The sequence below is a fragment of the Pistacia vera genome, unplaced genomic scaffold (genome assembly GCF_008641045.1).
Source record: "Pistacia vera cultivar Batoury unplaced genomic scaffold, PisVer_v2 Contig196, whole genome shotgun sequence".
NCBI lineage: Eukaryota > Viridiplantae > Streptophyta > Magnoliopsida > Sapindales > Anacardiaceae > Pistacia > Pistacia vera.
Window position 1 is genome coordinate 79,218 of NW_022195997.1, and position 17,164 is coordinate 96,381.

General features: G+C 36.0%; 2 protein-coding genes and 1 long non-coding RNA gene across 3 annotated transcripts; 2 read left to right on the plus strand and 1 right to left on the minus strand.

Annotated features, from left to right (window-relative positions):
• Positions 1-616: 616 nt before the first annotated feature.
• Positions 617-3,151, plus strand: LOC116128053. Its single transcript, XR_004127677.1, has 3 exons — positions 617-868; positions 966-1,384; positions 2,795-3,151. It is a non-coding gene; the product is annotated as an uncharacterized LOC116128053 (long non-coding RNA).
• Positions 3,152-3,194: 43 nt separating this feature from the next.
• On the minus strand, positions 3,195-6,261 carry LOC116128052 (receptor-like protein 46). The gene is made up of 2 exons (XM_031413722.1): positions 4,208-6,261; positions 3,195-3,908 (listed from the first exon to the last, which is right to left on the minus strand). The coding sequence occupies exons 1-2, from the start codon at positions 6,245-6,247 to the stop codon at positions 3,510-3,512; spliced, it is 2,439 nt and encodes an 812-aa protein (XP_031269582.1). The 5' UTR covers positions 6,248-6,261; the 3' UTR covers positions 3,195-3,509.
• A 9,471-nt stretch (positions 6,262-15,732) lies between these two features.
• On the plus strand, positions 15,733-16,843 carry LOC116127863 (receptor-like protein 46). The gene is made up of 2 exons (XM_031413527.1): positions 15,733-16,414; positions 16,521-16,843. Exons 1-2 carry the CDS (start codon positions 15,733-15,735, stop codon positions 16,841-16,843), a joined length of 1,005 nt encoding a protein of 334 aa, XP_031269387.1.
• The last annotated feature ends 321 nt before the right edge of the window (positions 16,844-17,164 follow it).

The window sequence follows — 17,164 nt, forward strand, 5'->3', positions numbered from 1 at the left end:
GCGTGTCTGAACCAATTTACACATACTTCAATTAATCTTTCAGGATCCTTAAACTACCGAGTGATAAGAACTCCAATGACTATCCCTATTAGTAATTGAGGAAAGATTCAAATTCATAACCTTTTGAGTAATACATTCAAGAATCCTTATTAAATCACTTGATCACCTAAATGTACTTCACAAGCTTGTTTTAAATCTTCATAAGTCAGCTAACAGAACATGTTTTTCCATTTCTAATTTTTGGTATCCAAACATGGTAGCTTATGATATTGTAAAAGAATAACAAAGAAGGAAGAAAGAAAAAGAGAGACATAAGCTGAGTATAAAGAAGGTATTGTTTGGTTGGTGAAGAAAGGCACTTTAAAATTGAAAAGTATCTTTACTTAAAAACAATTGTAATTGTGCTATAAAATATATAATATGGCAGTTACTATAAAACAGCTTTTTGAAGCACCAACAGTTACATTATAGAATGTTTGACAGTTGGGTTTTGTCTTCCAAAATTTTCCAAATTCTTGCAATAACTTGTGGCTCTCTTTCTCTTTCTTTTTGTTCTGTCTCTTCTCCTTCTTCTTCATCATCGAGGGCAGAACAGTCTTTTCAGTTACAGTTACAGTTACATTACAGTCTCCAAATGATGCCATAAAACAACAGAGGAAACAGAAAAAACAGGCGACTCTGTTTTGGTTTTTAGCAGAAACCCATTTGAGTTTCTGAGTTGAAACTCATCTTCTTTTTCCTCAAAAACTCAAGTTTTTATCTGGGTTTTGCTTCTTTTGTCTTGAAACATTCAAATCCAGTGGCTTTTTATCTTGTTATGTTCTTCTTGGTTGCCATTTTCATATAACGCAGATCAATGAGCTCAAGGGTTGGTTTGTTTGCTTGTTGTTTTTTTTTTTTTTTTATCTTAATCAAGTTAAAATGGAGCAAGTGTGGAGATGTTAACTAGTTTTTATTTATTACAGAAAGAAAGTTAATTTCATGAGGGTTTGTTTTGCAAAATTCATTGTCCTTCCTTCATTTGCTTTTGCAAACCCTCTCATATATACACAACCAGGGCCATTGAAGTTGGAGAACAGCCCACATGTGCCTTCAACAACAACAATTGTGGCAGCTCTGATGTCATCAAGATGTGTGTGGTGGTGATGATGAGGTCAAGAAAGTCAAGGAATTGAGAGTGTTGTAGATGGGAAACAGCAGCAGCAACAACAGCAACAGAAACAAGAACAGGAACAAGGAGAGCAAGAAGGTGGTGAGGATTGTGTGAAAAGCTGTCTCAAGAAGGAGGTTGCGGATTCGGATTCGAAAAAGGAGCAGAGAAGAGAGTTTAATGGATGGATTTCTTGGGGAAAGAATTGGTTGAGATCAGGGAATTTGAAGCCTGGTGAGTACTCTTTTTCTTTTTTTTTTTTTTTTTGTTGGGGAAATTTTGTTTTTAGTTCTTATGTTTGATGATGCTGGTTTTACAAAGTTTTAGCTGAATTTAGTTATTTTAGATTGGAACTGATAGGCTAGCTTGTATTTTTAAGTAATTGATTATTTTAGATTGGTTGGATCAATTCCTAAAGGCCTGTAAAGAAAACATAACCAAAAAAAAAAAAAAAAAATTGAATAGTTTGATATAAAGGTGGCTTTTATCAAGGGAATCCTTTTTATTGTGTGCTGGGAAAGTGAAGTGATCCAATTACGTGTTTTTCAACCAGTGGAAAGTAGTATTGCCCAATAGAAATGGATTGTGGACTTGTTTTTAAATTATCTTTAGGCCTTGAAATAACTGCTTCATGTAGTGTGAAAGAAGTTTGGTTTAACTTTTGTAACACAATGGGCCAACTTTTAAGTCTTGAAACTCATGTGGTAGTGGCATTAGGTATCTTGATGAAAACACTACAGCTAATCTGTAAAAAGGCATGTCCAATCCAATGGAATGCTCAGGCAATGGCTTGCCGAATTATGGTTTTCTTTTTTGCTAATTTCTGTTTCCTGAGATGGGGATATTTTTTTTTTTCTTTATTTTGCATTAAGTTCAGGTGAAGCCTTGGAAAAGATATGTTTTAAACTCTGCTTGTATGGAGTTTGGAGTACTTTAGTGGTGGTCCATACATTACTTTTTTTTTTTTTGTTACAACTTATAATTGGCTATGGACGGGGTTAGCTGTGGGATTTTTGGGTAACTCCCTCTTTGTTTTGTTTTGAGAAAGTGGTTTCTATGTTATACCTGGAGTCGCTTGACAGTAGAAGTTATTGTTGACTACTGTGCTTTTTTTTTTTTTTTTTTTTTTTTGACCACTTAGGGCAGGAAGATTGAGGATGTTTGATTTTAGAAATAATGCAATGGCCTAAAGTAATGTTGTTTTTGTTGGAGCGATTGTTGTAATAAAATTATCGACACTTTGTCGAATGTGTTAACAGTATAATGATGATATGATGGATGAGTAGGAGATTAGAAAAACATAAGATCTTTAAAAGATCAAGTGCAGGGAAGCCTACTGTAGACATGTGGACAGTAGACATGAAGTTGCTGTGTGATGAGTTGATTGTAGTGACATAAATTCAAGGTGTACATAGGAAGAGTTAGATAATCAGGCTACAAATAGGTTTAAAGAATGTTTACTGAATTGATCTGTTAATGTTCATCGTCCCTTGGAAATGCAATCTGGTTGCTTTGTGTTGGCATGTTCACAGTCAAGTCCATGCTCAAGTTACAATTGCTTAGTTTTCTTTTTCAGCCATTGATCAATATCCTCAGGATGGACTCTTTGGAGCTAAAATTCTGTATTTTCTGTTTTCTAAGCAGTGAAGTGGAAGATATTGACAATGATAGTGCATACTGTAAAGGCTGTGTTTGTACAATTCTATGACCCTGCCATATCAGCTTCATCTGCAAATTCTCGAAGCTACAATAGCATTGAGCACAGAGAGAAAGAATAGCTTGTGATCTTTACTACATTCAATTTATCTTCTTCTCCCGGCATTATAAAGGATCAGCATGTGGATATATGGCTTGGATTTCTTTGATGCTGCCTCATCATCCCTCACATGAGAAATACTCTAAAAGAATTCAGTATAGAAGATAGTAACATTTATTTTTTAAGAATATCACTATTGTTTCTTTTACAGAACAACATTCTGTTCATTTGATAATTAAAATTCACACAAGTTCCAAGTTTTTTCTGATATGTGACTTGTTTCATCACTTGCTGCACTTTCTGCTATTTCTGATCCAAGTACTAAAAAGACCAACATAACCGTATTACACTTTTCAGTAGACTTTTGCCTTATTTACATCATAAATAATTGAACCACATATAAGTATCGTGGTGAAATAATTTATGCATATTGATTGGAAAAAAACAACAGACAATTGCGACTGAGCACGAAGATAAAGTAATAGTCCCAAGTTCTTAAGCAAACTCTTGTGGAAAATATTACTTATTGTTATATTGACTCAAAAACTCTTAAAGAGCACCAAATTGGAAGTCTACAGAAATACCAGGCCAGCCCTACACAATCTATGGGATTGAACTTAAACCGTTTAGCCTTCTTCTTCGGCGTCTAGGGGGTGGTGCTACATGAAAATACCCTGTGGAAAATATAATCAGAACTGTTGAGAAAAACCCGACAGAGTATCCGATCCCTACTCCTTCCCATGAAAACCATGCCGCTATCTTTTCATCCTCTTGTGGCATTGCTGGCGACATCTCTATTGGACAAGGATTGCTAATTTGCATACCACACAACCCACTGTTGTTAGCATAGTAGCTTGGATTATCCATTGTGTCCATCTGGCCACCAACTGGGATTTTTCCCTCTAGCTTGTTGTTACTGACATCTAAATTAGTAAGTTGTTGCAAGTTTACCAGAGTTTCAGGAATCTGACCAGAGAGTTGGTTGTGTGACAAGTCCAAGCTCTCTAGTGAAAGACAAAACACAAAATTGATAGAGTAGGCTTTATTACCTAACTCAGAAACAAACGTTTGTATTTATAGATGTGTTGGTTACAAGTTTGAATTTTAAAATACAGAAAAACCTGCTAACAGACTTAGCTAACCTGCTAACAAACTTAGCTTAAGATTATAACAAACTAATTTAAATTTACAAAACTGTTTTACAGCTTCAACATCTGCGAGATTGATGGATAAATCTTCAGAAGTTGTTAATTAGAATTGTGGAGATCTTGAGTCAAATCTTCAGGAGTATTGAGTCTAACATCTAGACTCTCTAAATTACCGAAACTTGCCGGTATGTTTCCGGAGAGATTATTGTATGAGATGTTTAGCAGCTTTAGACCATTTAGAGAACCAAGTGAATTTGGAATTTCCCCATAAAGTTTGTTCTTTGACAGGTCTAACAAAGAGTAGATGTCCAGGCTGTGGCTGGAGAGGCCTTGTTTCGACTTCTTCCAGTTGACTATCAAGTCGTTTATCTCGACCAAGAAGGTGAACATATTGGAGATTGTTGAAAGGGTGTTTGGTGTCTCAATCATTGCAACCATATTTCCAAACTTGACAGGGATTTCGCCGGTGAGGTTGTTGTTTGATACATCAAGAATTCGGAGACTGGTCAGATTGGCAATTTCATCAGGTATTGATCCCTGGAGAGAGTTGTTACTCAGACTGAGAATTTGAAGGGTCGATATCTGGAAGAGAAACCGTGGCAATTCTCCTGAGATTTTGTTGTCATGGAGATCTAGTTGCTCAAGCTTGCTAAGATTAGTGAGGTTTCGAGGCAGGTTGCCTGAGAAATTATTATTTCCTAAGAAAAGTATTCTAGTCTCCTGAGAAAATGTCACTGGAACCTCACCTGATAATTCATTGTAGGACAAATCATTGACTGCAAGTAATGCATCAGGAGCAAACACGGGAGAGCTTCCTGTAAATCTATTTCTTGCTAAATCCAACAGAAGAAGGCGGTAAATATTGGTTATTGATGCAGGAATCTTCCCAGAAAAATTGTTTCCAGCCAACATAAGAATCATTAACTTTCTAGCATCTCCAACGTTTTCCGGCAACTCTCCAGAGAAATTGTTCCGCGAGAGAGAAAGGACTGATAAGCTTAGAGTTTGGAAGAGACGTGAGGGAAGAGAACCTGACAGCTGATTATCTGACAGAAAAATGTTGCCAATTTCCATTTCTGCAAGCCAGAATGGGAAGGGTCCTTCAAGCTTGTTCTTGCTCAAATCCAGGTAAACAAGGCTCTTCTGTGTTGAAAGCCAATCTGGGATTGTTCCTGCAAGTCCACATGATATCAGAGATAACTCAGATAGCATACACTTCGGCCCTATTTTTGCAGTGTTGTTCCAGGTCAGGTTTTTATTCCCTCCTAGAAACAAATTCTTCAGGCTCTTGATATCAAACAACCATGATGGAATTTTTCCAGAGAGCAAGTTGTTCTGCAATTGAAGTGTTTCCAGCTTGCTTAGTTTCTGAATGGATGAGGGGATTCCACCACTCAGCTTGTTGTCACTCAAGGCCACAGTGGTAATGTTGGTTAAATCACCAATTTCAACAGGAATCTCCATTGTCAAAAGATTGTCTCCCAGGTCCAGCTCTTTTAAGTCCTCCAAAGATAGAATGGAAGAAGGAATCTCACCGACGAATTTGTTGCTGCGAAGAGACAGCTGCTGCAGCTTCCTGAGGTTCCCAATTTCCTCAGGAATGTCACCTTCAAGAAAATTTGCTTCCAGTTTCAATACCCTCATGTTCTGAAGTGAAAACATTTCCTGGATTAAGTTGCCGTTAAGTGCATTGCTACTCAAGTCAAGATATTGAAGATTCTTCAAGTGAAAAATCTGAGGAGGAATTGAGCCCGTGAAGTTATTCAGCAACATATCAAGATGCACCAATTTGCTGAGATTAGCAAACCCTTTACCTGGTATTTTTCCATGTAAGTTATTTGAGTATATGTCAAGATACATCAAGCTTTTAACTTGAAAGAGTGGCGCTAACACCATGGAATCAACCAAGATTGGCTCTGAAGATGAAATGGAAACAAGTGAATCAAGATAGAGAGCAATCACAACCCTTGAATTTGATTGAGAGCTACACATGACTCTGTCCCATCTGCAACAATCTGAGCTTCCATTCCATGATGTCAAGGCAAAGAATGGATCTTCTGAAGAAGAGTTAGTAGCTTTGATGAACAAGGATTTGAATTGGAGAAGGACTTGTTTTTGATCTTCAGGACAACATAGAGAAGGGATAATGAAGAACATCATGAAGAGTGCATGCATTAGGCTTAATTGAGTCATTTTTTGTTTTTTGGTTTCTCTTTCTTTCTTGGAGCATTATTAATGAGATATTTATAGAGAAGGAGGACCAGTGAAATGATAAAAGCTTCCCATGCAGCAGTGCTACTGTGGCTAGTCTTAACTCTTAAAGTCAAAGTTTGGTATTACAAGTGAGGAAACTGGAGGAAAGATGAAAGAATACGGGAAAGAAGTTAGGCTGAAAGTATTATTAAAATCAGTTGAGTACGTTTGTCCCGTTTTTTGTTATCGGGGGAATCCAGGCTAGCTTACGGGCACCCCGATTAGTCCCCTGACGTCGAATAAGGCTTCTAAAACAGGGTAAGTCCTATGGTCGGTGGCCAACAATATTAATAACCATTCTTGTGATTCAAACTTGAGACCATAGGGGGAGCAAACCCCTTAACCCCAAACCTCTACCGCTTGGCCAACCTATTGTTGGTTTATTAATCTTTAGTTTCGTATTCCCTTTGCTAATGAACGAACCCGTAGGCTAGTATACATTCTTTGACTTCTGTTGACTAAGTAATGACAATATTGGGAAGGATTTTCCACTAATGTAATGAAAAAAAGCATAGACAAATTGCATCCAGCTTGGTTTCCAAGCAACCACACCTACCACACTAAAGTTTCAACTTTCAACAAAGGAACACTGCACCCAGTATGACCACTGACCTAAATAGAAGGAACACTGCACCCACTATGACTACTGACCTAAATAGTCAGCAGTATAATCCAAGTCAATGGCTAGTATTCAAAAACTCGACACTAGCCATAAAGTTTAGTTTTTGTATAATCTTCAATGAGTGATGTTGGAGTGAATAAGGAATGATATGTTGAAGCAAATCAGGAGATGACTGAGTACTAGATTAAATCAAGGATTAATTGATATTAGTTTTAATATCAATATTTCGTTACCTTATCTTGTATGATTATGATATTGTGGCATATATTAAGAGCGATCGGTTCTGGATACCCTGTATCTTTTTAAGGAATTGGAACCGGCCGGTTCCTAGGATTTGGAATTGGAATTGGAACCGGAACCTGAAATATAGGTTCCGATTTTAGTTCCAAGTACCTGTGTTAATTCCAATTACCCCCTAATTTAAAAAAAAAAAAAATGACAAATAAAAATTTCAATTCAATCTTGGTTCCTACTGAAAGGAAATAATGCACTAACAAAATATTTCCTACTTGAATGAATTTGTAAAGAGCAAAACCTTGAGCAAATATATCTAAAACGACAATCAAATTCACAAGAGACACAAGCAATTTTACGCGGAAAAACCTCTTCGATGTGAAGAGATTAAAAAACTACGGGATCGAATGACTCATTTAAATCCACTATAATAAAAAGTGTTTACAACAGCCACAAATCACCAATAATATTCCATACAAAATTTAGAGCTATATCACAACTCTAACAAAGTGAAATACATAAAAGAGTTACAAAAAGATAGAGAAAAATCATCAACAAAGCACCTGAAATGCAGACTGTATAACTCTAAACTCAGTCATTAAAATAGAAAACCAACTATCCCGATTGAAGAGCCAAACTTTCTCTGCGTCTGACCAAAAATCAGGTTGATCAGACTAGAGATGATCTTCCGATTGTCAGGTTGAAGAAGGACCGATGAACTAAAAATTCTGTAACTCAACTCTTTGATTTGGCTGTCTTTCAAGAGGCAAAACTCTACAAAAAAAAATGGCTATCACAAAACTGACCGTTAGATGTGAAGATCTTTCCGTCAACAACAATAATCTGAAATTTGACCAAAAACGGAGTAAGATTCAATATTGAATCGTCGCCGGAATAACCTAACGTGGTTACCTCTTTCTCGCTTATGCAGAATTTGTATCAATGAACAGTGCCCTGTTTTTCACACTATTCACCCACTCAAAAAAATGAACAAAGCTGCTGAACCTTTTTTTTTTTTTTCTTTTTTCCGTTGGGCTTGAGTTTGGACCATCCTCCTCATGAGGGAAACCCAAGCCCAACACCTACTCGGGTACCCTAAACTCAATTTCAGTTTCGATTCCCGATTCTAGCACTACAAGAACCAGAACCAGACCTGGGAATTCTCTGTTCCAATTTTCCAAAACTAGAACCAGACCGTAATAAAGTTGGTTCTGATTTCGGTCCTACCCTTTACCCATGCTCACCCCTAGCATATATTGTGTTTCCTTTTATTTCTTTTACACTTTAGTATAAATTGATAATTTATACATGTACGAATCACAATTGAATAGAAAACTATTCTTCTCCATTATCTTTCTCGACATTCTCAGTCAATCTCAGTTTATTTTCTCTTGCCTCATTCTGACAAGTGAAATATAATAGTTTTTTTAATTTAATCAGTGTCTAGGGGAAATAACAAATTGATTGATGAAATTAGGTTCGACCAACTCATATTTGCCATATTATAACATCTTCAAATATATCTAAAGAGGAAACCACCAGCTAATTAACGAGAAACTTTATGCAAAGAAAGATTAATAGAGCGAAGTAAGAAATAAAATGTAATGCCTAAAAATATTCACACAGCTTTACTTGAATATTTATTACTTAAACACGAAGCCGTGATTCTTTTTTGACATCACTCTAACCAGTACATTATGTTCTTCGTCACATCGGGTTCTTATACCAGTGTGCATATTGGCAGTTACCCAGAACTTGCTTAGGAACTTTCCACGAAGAAGATAAAGCTTTAGCTAGCCAAACATTTCATTCATACCACTTCTTTTTCTACTATATATTTAAACTTAATCAATGGTTATAAATAGAACAACACAACCGCCTTATGGACGTGTCCCTTCAAAAAGGTACTANACTTGAGACCATAGGGGGAGCAAACCCCTTAACCCCAAACCTCTACCGCTTGGCCAACCTATTGTTGGTTTATTAATCTTTAGTTTCGTATTCCCTTTGCTAATGAATGAACACGTAGGCTAGTATACATTCTTCGACTTCTGTTGACTAAGTAATGACAATATTGGGAAGGATTTTCTACTAATGTAATGACAAAAAACATAGACAAATTGCATCCAGCTTGGTTTCCAAGCAACCACACCTACCACACTAAAGTTTCAACTTTCAACAAAGGAACACTGCACCCAGTATGACCACTGACCTAAATAGAAGGAACACTGCACCGACTATGACTACTGACCTAAATAGTCAGCAGTATAATCCAAGTCAATGGCTAGTATTCAAAAACTCGACACTAGCCATAAAGTTTAGTTTTTGTATAATCTTCAATGAGTGATGTTGGAGTGAATAAGGAATGATATGTTGGAGCAAATCAGGAGATGACTGAGTACTAGATTAAATCAAGGATTAATTGATATTAGTTTTAATATCAATATTTCGTTACCTTATCTTGTATGATTATGACATTGTAGCATATATTAAGGGAGATCGGTTCTAGATACCCTGTATTTTTTTAAGGAATTGGAACTGGCCGGTTCCTAGGATTTGGAATTTAAACTGGAACCGATAGGTTCTGGTTCCCAGAAACATGAAACCGAAACCTAAAATATAGGTTCCGATTTTAGTTCCAAGTACCTATGTTAATTGCAATTACCCCCTAATTTTAAAAAAAAAAAATGACAAATAAAAATTTCAATTCAGTCTTGGTTCCTACTGAAAGGAAATAATGCAGTAACAAAATATTTCCTAGTTGAATGAATTTGTAAAGAGCAAAACCTTGAGTAGATATGTCTAAAACGATAATCAAATTCATAAGAGACACAAGCAATTTTACGTGGAAAAACCTCTTCAATGTGAAGAGATTAAAAAACCACGGGATCGAATGATTCATTTAAATCCGCTATAATAAAAAGTATTTACAACAGCCACAAATCACCAATAATATTCCATACAAAATTTAGAGCTATATCACAACTCTAACAAAGTGAAATACATAAAAGAGTTACGAAAAGATAGAGAAAAATCACCAACAAAGCACCTGAAATGCAGCCTATATAACTCTAAACTCAGCCGTTAAAATAGAAAACCAACTATCCAGATTGAAGAGCCAAACTTTCTCTGCGTTCTGACCAAAAATCAAGTTGATCAGACTAGAGATGATCTTCCGATTGTCAGGTTGAAGAAGGATCGATGAACTAAAAATTCTGTAACTCGACTCTTTGATTTGATTGTCTTTCTAGAGGCAAAATTCCATAACAAAAAATGGCTATCATAAAACTGACCGTTGGATGTGAAGATCTTTTCGTCAACAACAACAATCTAAAATTTAACCAAAAACGGAGTAAGATTCAATGTTAGATCGTCGCTGGAATAACCTAGTGTGGTTACCTCTTTCTCGTTTATGCAGAATTTGTATCAATGAACAGTGCCCTGTTTTTCACACTATTCACCCACTCAAAAAAACGAACAAAGCTGCAGCACCTTTTTTTTTTCTTTTTTTCGTTGGGCTTCAGTTTGGGCCATCCTCCTCATGAGGGAAACCCAAGTCCAACACCTACTCGGGTACCCTAAACTCAATTTCAGCTTCGATTCCCGATTATAACACTACAAACCAAAACCAGACTTGGGAATTTCTTATTCCAATTTTCCAAAACCGGAACTAGACCCTAATGGAGTTGGTTCCGGTTCCAGTCCTAGCCTTTACCCATGCTCACCCGTCATATATTGTGTTTCCTTTCATTTCTTTTACACTTTAGTATAAATTATCAATTTATACATGTACAAATCATAATTGAATGGAAAACTATTCTTCTCCGTTATCTTTCTCGACATTCTCAGTCAATCTCAGTTTATTTTCTCTTGCCTCATTCTGACAAGTGAAATATAATAGTTTTTTTAATTTAATCAGTGTCTAGAGGAAATAACAAATTGATTGATGAAATTAGGTTCGACCAACTCATATTTGCCATATTATAACATCTTCAAATATATCTAAAGAGGAAACCACCAGCTAATTAACGAGAAACTTTACGCAAAGAAAGATTAATAGAGCGAAGTAAGAAATAAAATGTAATGCCTAAAAATATTCACACAGCTTTACTTGAATATTTATTACTTAAACATGAAGCCGTGATTCTTTTTTGACATCACTCTAACCAGTACATTATGTTCTTCGTCACATCGGGTTCTTATACCAGTGTGCATATTGGCAGTTACCCAGAACTTGCTTAGGAACTTTCCACGAAGAAGATAAAGCTTTAGCTAGCCAAACATTTCATTCATACCACTTCTTTTTCTACTATATATTTAAACTTAATCAATGGTTATAAATAGAACAACACAACCGCCTTATGGACGTGTCCCTTCAAAAAGGTACTATAACCACCAATAACTTATAATTTAAATGGTATGGTTGTGCATTTTTAATATAAATTCTTTTGAAAATTTTCTTACATAAAACTCATGTACGTTTTTTAGCATTTATAAATGTGTAAAGAACAAAAATTTTGTCTATGAAATTTCCTTAAAAACACTCAAGAAGTGGAAATAAAAATCTTAAATAACATGGACGAATCACGTCATCCATATATTAATATATTATTTTCTTCATCACAGTTCACAAGGAGTTCAGATACCAAGTGTGCATTTGCCAAGAACTTGCTTAAGGACTTTCCAAGAAGAAGAGAAATTAAGCTTTAGTTAGTCAAAGGTTTCACAGCTTTTTCTCCATTAATCATCATTACTTGTTTAATCTCTTTTGGTTAAAAAGTTATTATGGGCTGCATGTGCTCGAAGTTCGTTCAAAATTTCCTGTAAATTTCTAACGACATTTCCCCTGTCGGAACTCTTTTGCCGTTTGCATATCATGAATTTATACATCATTTTGAACACAAAATTGATTCAAACTCTTTATATAATGAATTGCATCCAATACTTATCATTATCTTATCACCGATGATGTATGCTCTTAATCGCAATTCTCATGAAGTTTCTTTTTAAATACTTCTTGTACGGCAAGTTTCGAGCATATATTATACTTTTTTGTACGCGTTGTCTTGAGTTTATAATCTCCTGCACAGTCTAAATCAAGATTAGTTCTTCTTTCTTCAAAAAAAAAAAAAAAAAGAAAAAAAATGAGTTTTGACAAAACAGTTTTTGTCAATATCATCATCAAAGTGTTTATTCTTGTTTTTCTCTGTTATGTGTTGATTATTGCCGCTAACGATCCTCTTCATGTATCAGCTGGTAGAAGGCGTATGTTAATACGTTTCACAAGTCGTGAAGGTTTGCCTGAAAGTCATTGGCCTCCACTGCCACCGAAGTCTAATCCCTGCACCAACATCCCTGGAAATTCTGGTGGTCACTGCACACATGGTTGAACTTCCAATTTGTAATTATATGCGTGCATACCAAGAAAGTCTTTAAAGAAACAGATGTAGATAATAACTTCCGATGCATGCATGCAGTTTCACTTCACTGATTAAGTTAATTACAATATGATTTAAAATTTTTTATAGATGGAGGATTGAGATTTTCTAAATTTTAAGATCATAATGAAGATGATCATATGAATATCTATTGAACCTTCATGTTAATAAATGAATAAAGAAGGAATTGAGTAACACTGTTTCAGTGCTTGCATGGTTTCTCCATCTTTCTCTCTTGGTCGTTTTTTCCTTTGTTACCTACATTTAAAAAACAAATAGTAAAAGTTCCATTCCTTTTAAGAAATAAGGTTTTTGATCGGATACCGAATATGAATAAGACAGGGCCCGTGAAAGCTTTTTCTCGAGAGGGTGTTCTTGGCCCCGTGAATATAGCTTATTCTGGTGTTTACCAACGGTGGTATATAATCGGTTTACCGAAAATTTTTACGTACACTTTTCCCATACTATAATACAAAAGTTGGAAGACTTTTACATGTAGATTGTATTATAAACAATCCAACTGAGTGTAGCATTATTAAGTAATAACTTGATACACGGTTAACCAAGTAGACATCCATAATTTGAAGGATGAACCACGTGGTTACCAATCCTCATGTCAAACAATTCTTTAACAATGTGAGATTCAATTGGGTTAGAATGTCAAATCATTCTTTGGTGATTGAACTAAGAATATGTTAAACCTTTCTTTACCGATTTGAGATTCAATTAGGTTGTTACAATGCGTCTTAGAGAGGAAAACCAAATCACACCACAACTACTCTTTACAATGGTCCAATCATTGTCCACAATTAAAAAGAGTGCTATTAAATTGCAAAAGTATTCATTGTATAGGCACAAATCATTTTGTATATATTACAAGCTCTGTATCAATGAGAATACATTTTTCATCACCATTTCAATTGAGTAGTATCACGGTGGAGTAATTCATGTTCATATTTGATTGAAAAAACAACAGAAATTTTGAGAAAAACAAGCACCAGATACAACACAGGCAATCACAATTCAGCTTGAAGATAAAATGATAATATACAAGCTCTCAGTCAAACTATTGTGTAACTATTATTTATTTTTATTTTGAAAACTCTCAGACAACACCAAATTATAAGTAAAGTTGAAGCATCCTCCAAAATCTGAAGAAATTAACTTGAAATCTTGAACCGTTGAGCCTTCTTCTTGGGCGGTGCGAAGGTGTTACTGCATGAAATTATCCCCTGAAATATATAAACAGGATCTTTAAGAAAAAGGAAACAGTTTATCCAATTAATCCCCACTCCTCTCGTGTCATGGTCGGCAACATCATTTCTGAACATGGTTTGCTTATTTGCATATGAGTTTGTATCAGTCATTGTGTCCATCTGGCCACCAGCCGGGACTTTTCAACTAGCTTCTTTTTACTGACGTACATCTAGTGTTTCCGGAATCTGAACAGAGAATTAGTGGTTGTTTCATCACTTGATATACTTTCTACTAATTTTAATCCAGATTCTAACAAGATTCAATACGGTGGTTAAAGTTACGTTGCTGGTTTTGATGGCACCAAACCAAGTGCACAGAAGAAATTAATAGATTATTTTATTGTTGAACACAAGAAAGGCAGCATGCCAGAGATTTCATGGTGGAGTAATCTATAGATTCTATACTCATAAATTGAATTAAAAAACACTAGAGACTTTAAGAGAACAAGCACCAGACTGTAAACAGAAATACTTATTTATTCTGAAATATATACTGACTCGAAAACTCACATACAACTCAGACTTACTGGGCCAGCCGTATGCAAGCACCAGATGCAATAGACATGCAATTGAGCTTGAAGCTGAAATCATAATCAACAAGCTCTCAAACAAACTCTACGCTAGAACTATTATTTGTTCTTATATTGACGCAAAACTGTCAACTCCAAATCTAAAGCAACAGCCACAGTCCAATTGTTGACTTACACTGCATAATCTACAGGATTGAACATTAACCATTTAGCCTTCTTCTTCGACGTCCAAGAGGTGGTGCTACATGAAAATATCCTGAGAAAAATATTATCAGGACCGTCAAGGAAAAGGAAACAGAGTATCCAATCCCCACTGCTTCCAACGAAAACCATGCCGCCTTCTTTTCATCATCATCCTCATGTGGCACTGCTGGTGACATCTCTTCTGGACATGACTTGTTTATTTGCATACTACCTGTCTTGGCATCATGGAATGCAACCTCAGATTTTTGTCAATGGGACAGGGTCAACTGCAGTTCTCAATTAAATTCAACGTCTGTGACTGAGCTTTATCTTTACCATCTTGTTCCAGAGTCCATGCTCTTTCATGTAACAAGCTTGACGTATCTTGAAATAAGCGGAAATAACATCCATGGTGAAATACCTGGTGAAGGGCTTGCTAACCTCACCAAATTAGTTCATCTCGACATGACGCTTAGTAATTTCATCGGCACCATTCCTTCTTGGATTTTTCACTTGAAGAATCTTCAATATCTTGAGTTTCGATGCGGTTAAGGGGAAAATAAGTCAGGAAGTGCTCTCTTCAGAACTCGAGGGTATTGCAATTGAACAAAAATTTTCTTGAAGGTGAGGTTCCCGAGGAAATTGGGCACCTTAAGAAGTTGCAGGAGCTGTCTCTTCACATCAACAAGCTATGTGGTGGGATTCCCCTTTCAATTTTTTCTTTGAAGGAGTTGGAGGTGTTGCAACTGAGAGACAATCTTTTATCAAAGGAGATTCCTCTTGAAATCGGTAATTTAACCAACCTAAAAGTTTTGGATTGGAGTAATAACAAGCTGACTGGCGGAATCCCCTCACCACTACAGAAACTAGACAAGTTGGAAACACTTCGATTGGATTACAACTTTCTATATGGAGAAATTCCATCTTGGTTGTTTGATATCAAGAGCCTGGAGTATTTGTTTCTAGGAGGGAATCATGTGACTTGGAACAACACTGAAAAGATAGTGCCCAAATGTATGCTATCTATTTTAGCTCTGAAGTCATGTAAACTGGCAGGAAAAATCCCAGATTGGCTTACATCACAAAAGCTACTGTATCATTTGGATTTGAGTGAGAATAACTGAATAAGCTCAAAGGACCATTACTGTTATGGCTTGCAGAAATGGACGTAGGCAACATAATTTTTTCAGATAATGAACTTTCAGGTTCTCTTTCGCCGCGCATCTTCCAAAGCCAATCATTATATGCGCTTTCTCTATCACGCAACAATTTTTCAGGAGAGTTGCCAAAAAACATTGAAGATGGTGTTGACTTGACGTTTCTCATGTTGGCTGGGAACATTCCAACATCATTAACAAATATTTCTAACCTTCTTCTGTTAGATTTAGCAAATAATAGTTTTTCAGGAAGATCTCCACTTTTTTCCTCTGACGCAGGACTTGAAGTCATTTATTTCACCAATAATCAATTATCAAGTGAGATTCCAGTTGCTTTTCCTGAAAAAAATAAACTACTTTCATTAGCAAATAATAATTTCTCAGGTAATATCCCTCAGAAACTGGCTACCCTCAACCACCTTGAAGAACTAGATCTCCATGACAACAAAATCACAGGTGAATTGCCAAGATTTCTCTTCAAGATATTTACCATTCAAAACCTCATTCTACGCAATAACTCCCTCCATGGTTCAATACCTTATGAAATTGCCAACCTAACCAATCTTAGAATCCTTGACGTCTCATCCAACAACCTTAGTGGCAAAATCCCTGCCAAGTTTGGTTATCTGGTTGGAATGATTGAAACGTCAAATACCATGTCTTCAGAATTTCAGATTTTGACAACATGTATAGTATAGACAATACGAATTAATATTAATTGACTTGATAGTCAACTGTAAGAAGTCGACACGAGGTCTCTCAAGCCACAACATTGATCTATACTCTTTGTTAGACCTGTCAAACAACAAACTTTCTGGGAAAATTCCGTCTTCATTAGGTTTTTTGGTTAGACTAAAACTACTTAACATCTCATATAATAACCACTTCGGAAAGATACCAGCGAGTTTTGGTAATTTACAGAATCTAGAGAGTTTGAACTTGCCACACAACCAACTGTCCGGACCGGTTCCAGAAGCACTATCAAAGCTGCAACAAGTTACTACTTTTGATGTCAGTAACAGCAAGCTAGAGGGAAAAATCCCAGTTGGTGGCCAGATGGACACAATGATTGATCCAAACTCATATGCTAACAACTGCGGGTTGTGTGGTATGTAGGGATGGCAACGACGGGCCGAAGATGACCGTTCCATTCTTTCTCTGTGACCGAACTAAAAACAAATCTTGTCCCATACCATACCCGAACCCCACATAGGGAATCCCCGAAATTTTGTTCAATCCCCGCCCGAGCTTGAATTCCCTAATTGAGTTGTTTTTTTTTTTTTTTTTTAACCGTCATTTTAAAAACTGCATCAATATAAATAATGAAATAAAACACATGAATCTTTCATTAGGTGATAGAGCCATTGCACTATCTCAACACAAATTCAATAACAGAAAAATGATAACACAATTTATATTAAACAAAAGATTATTGGT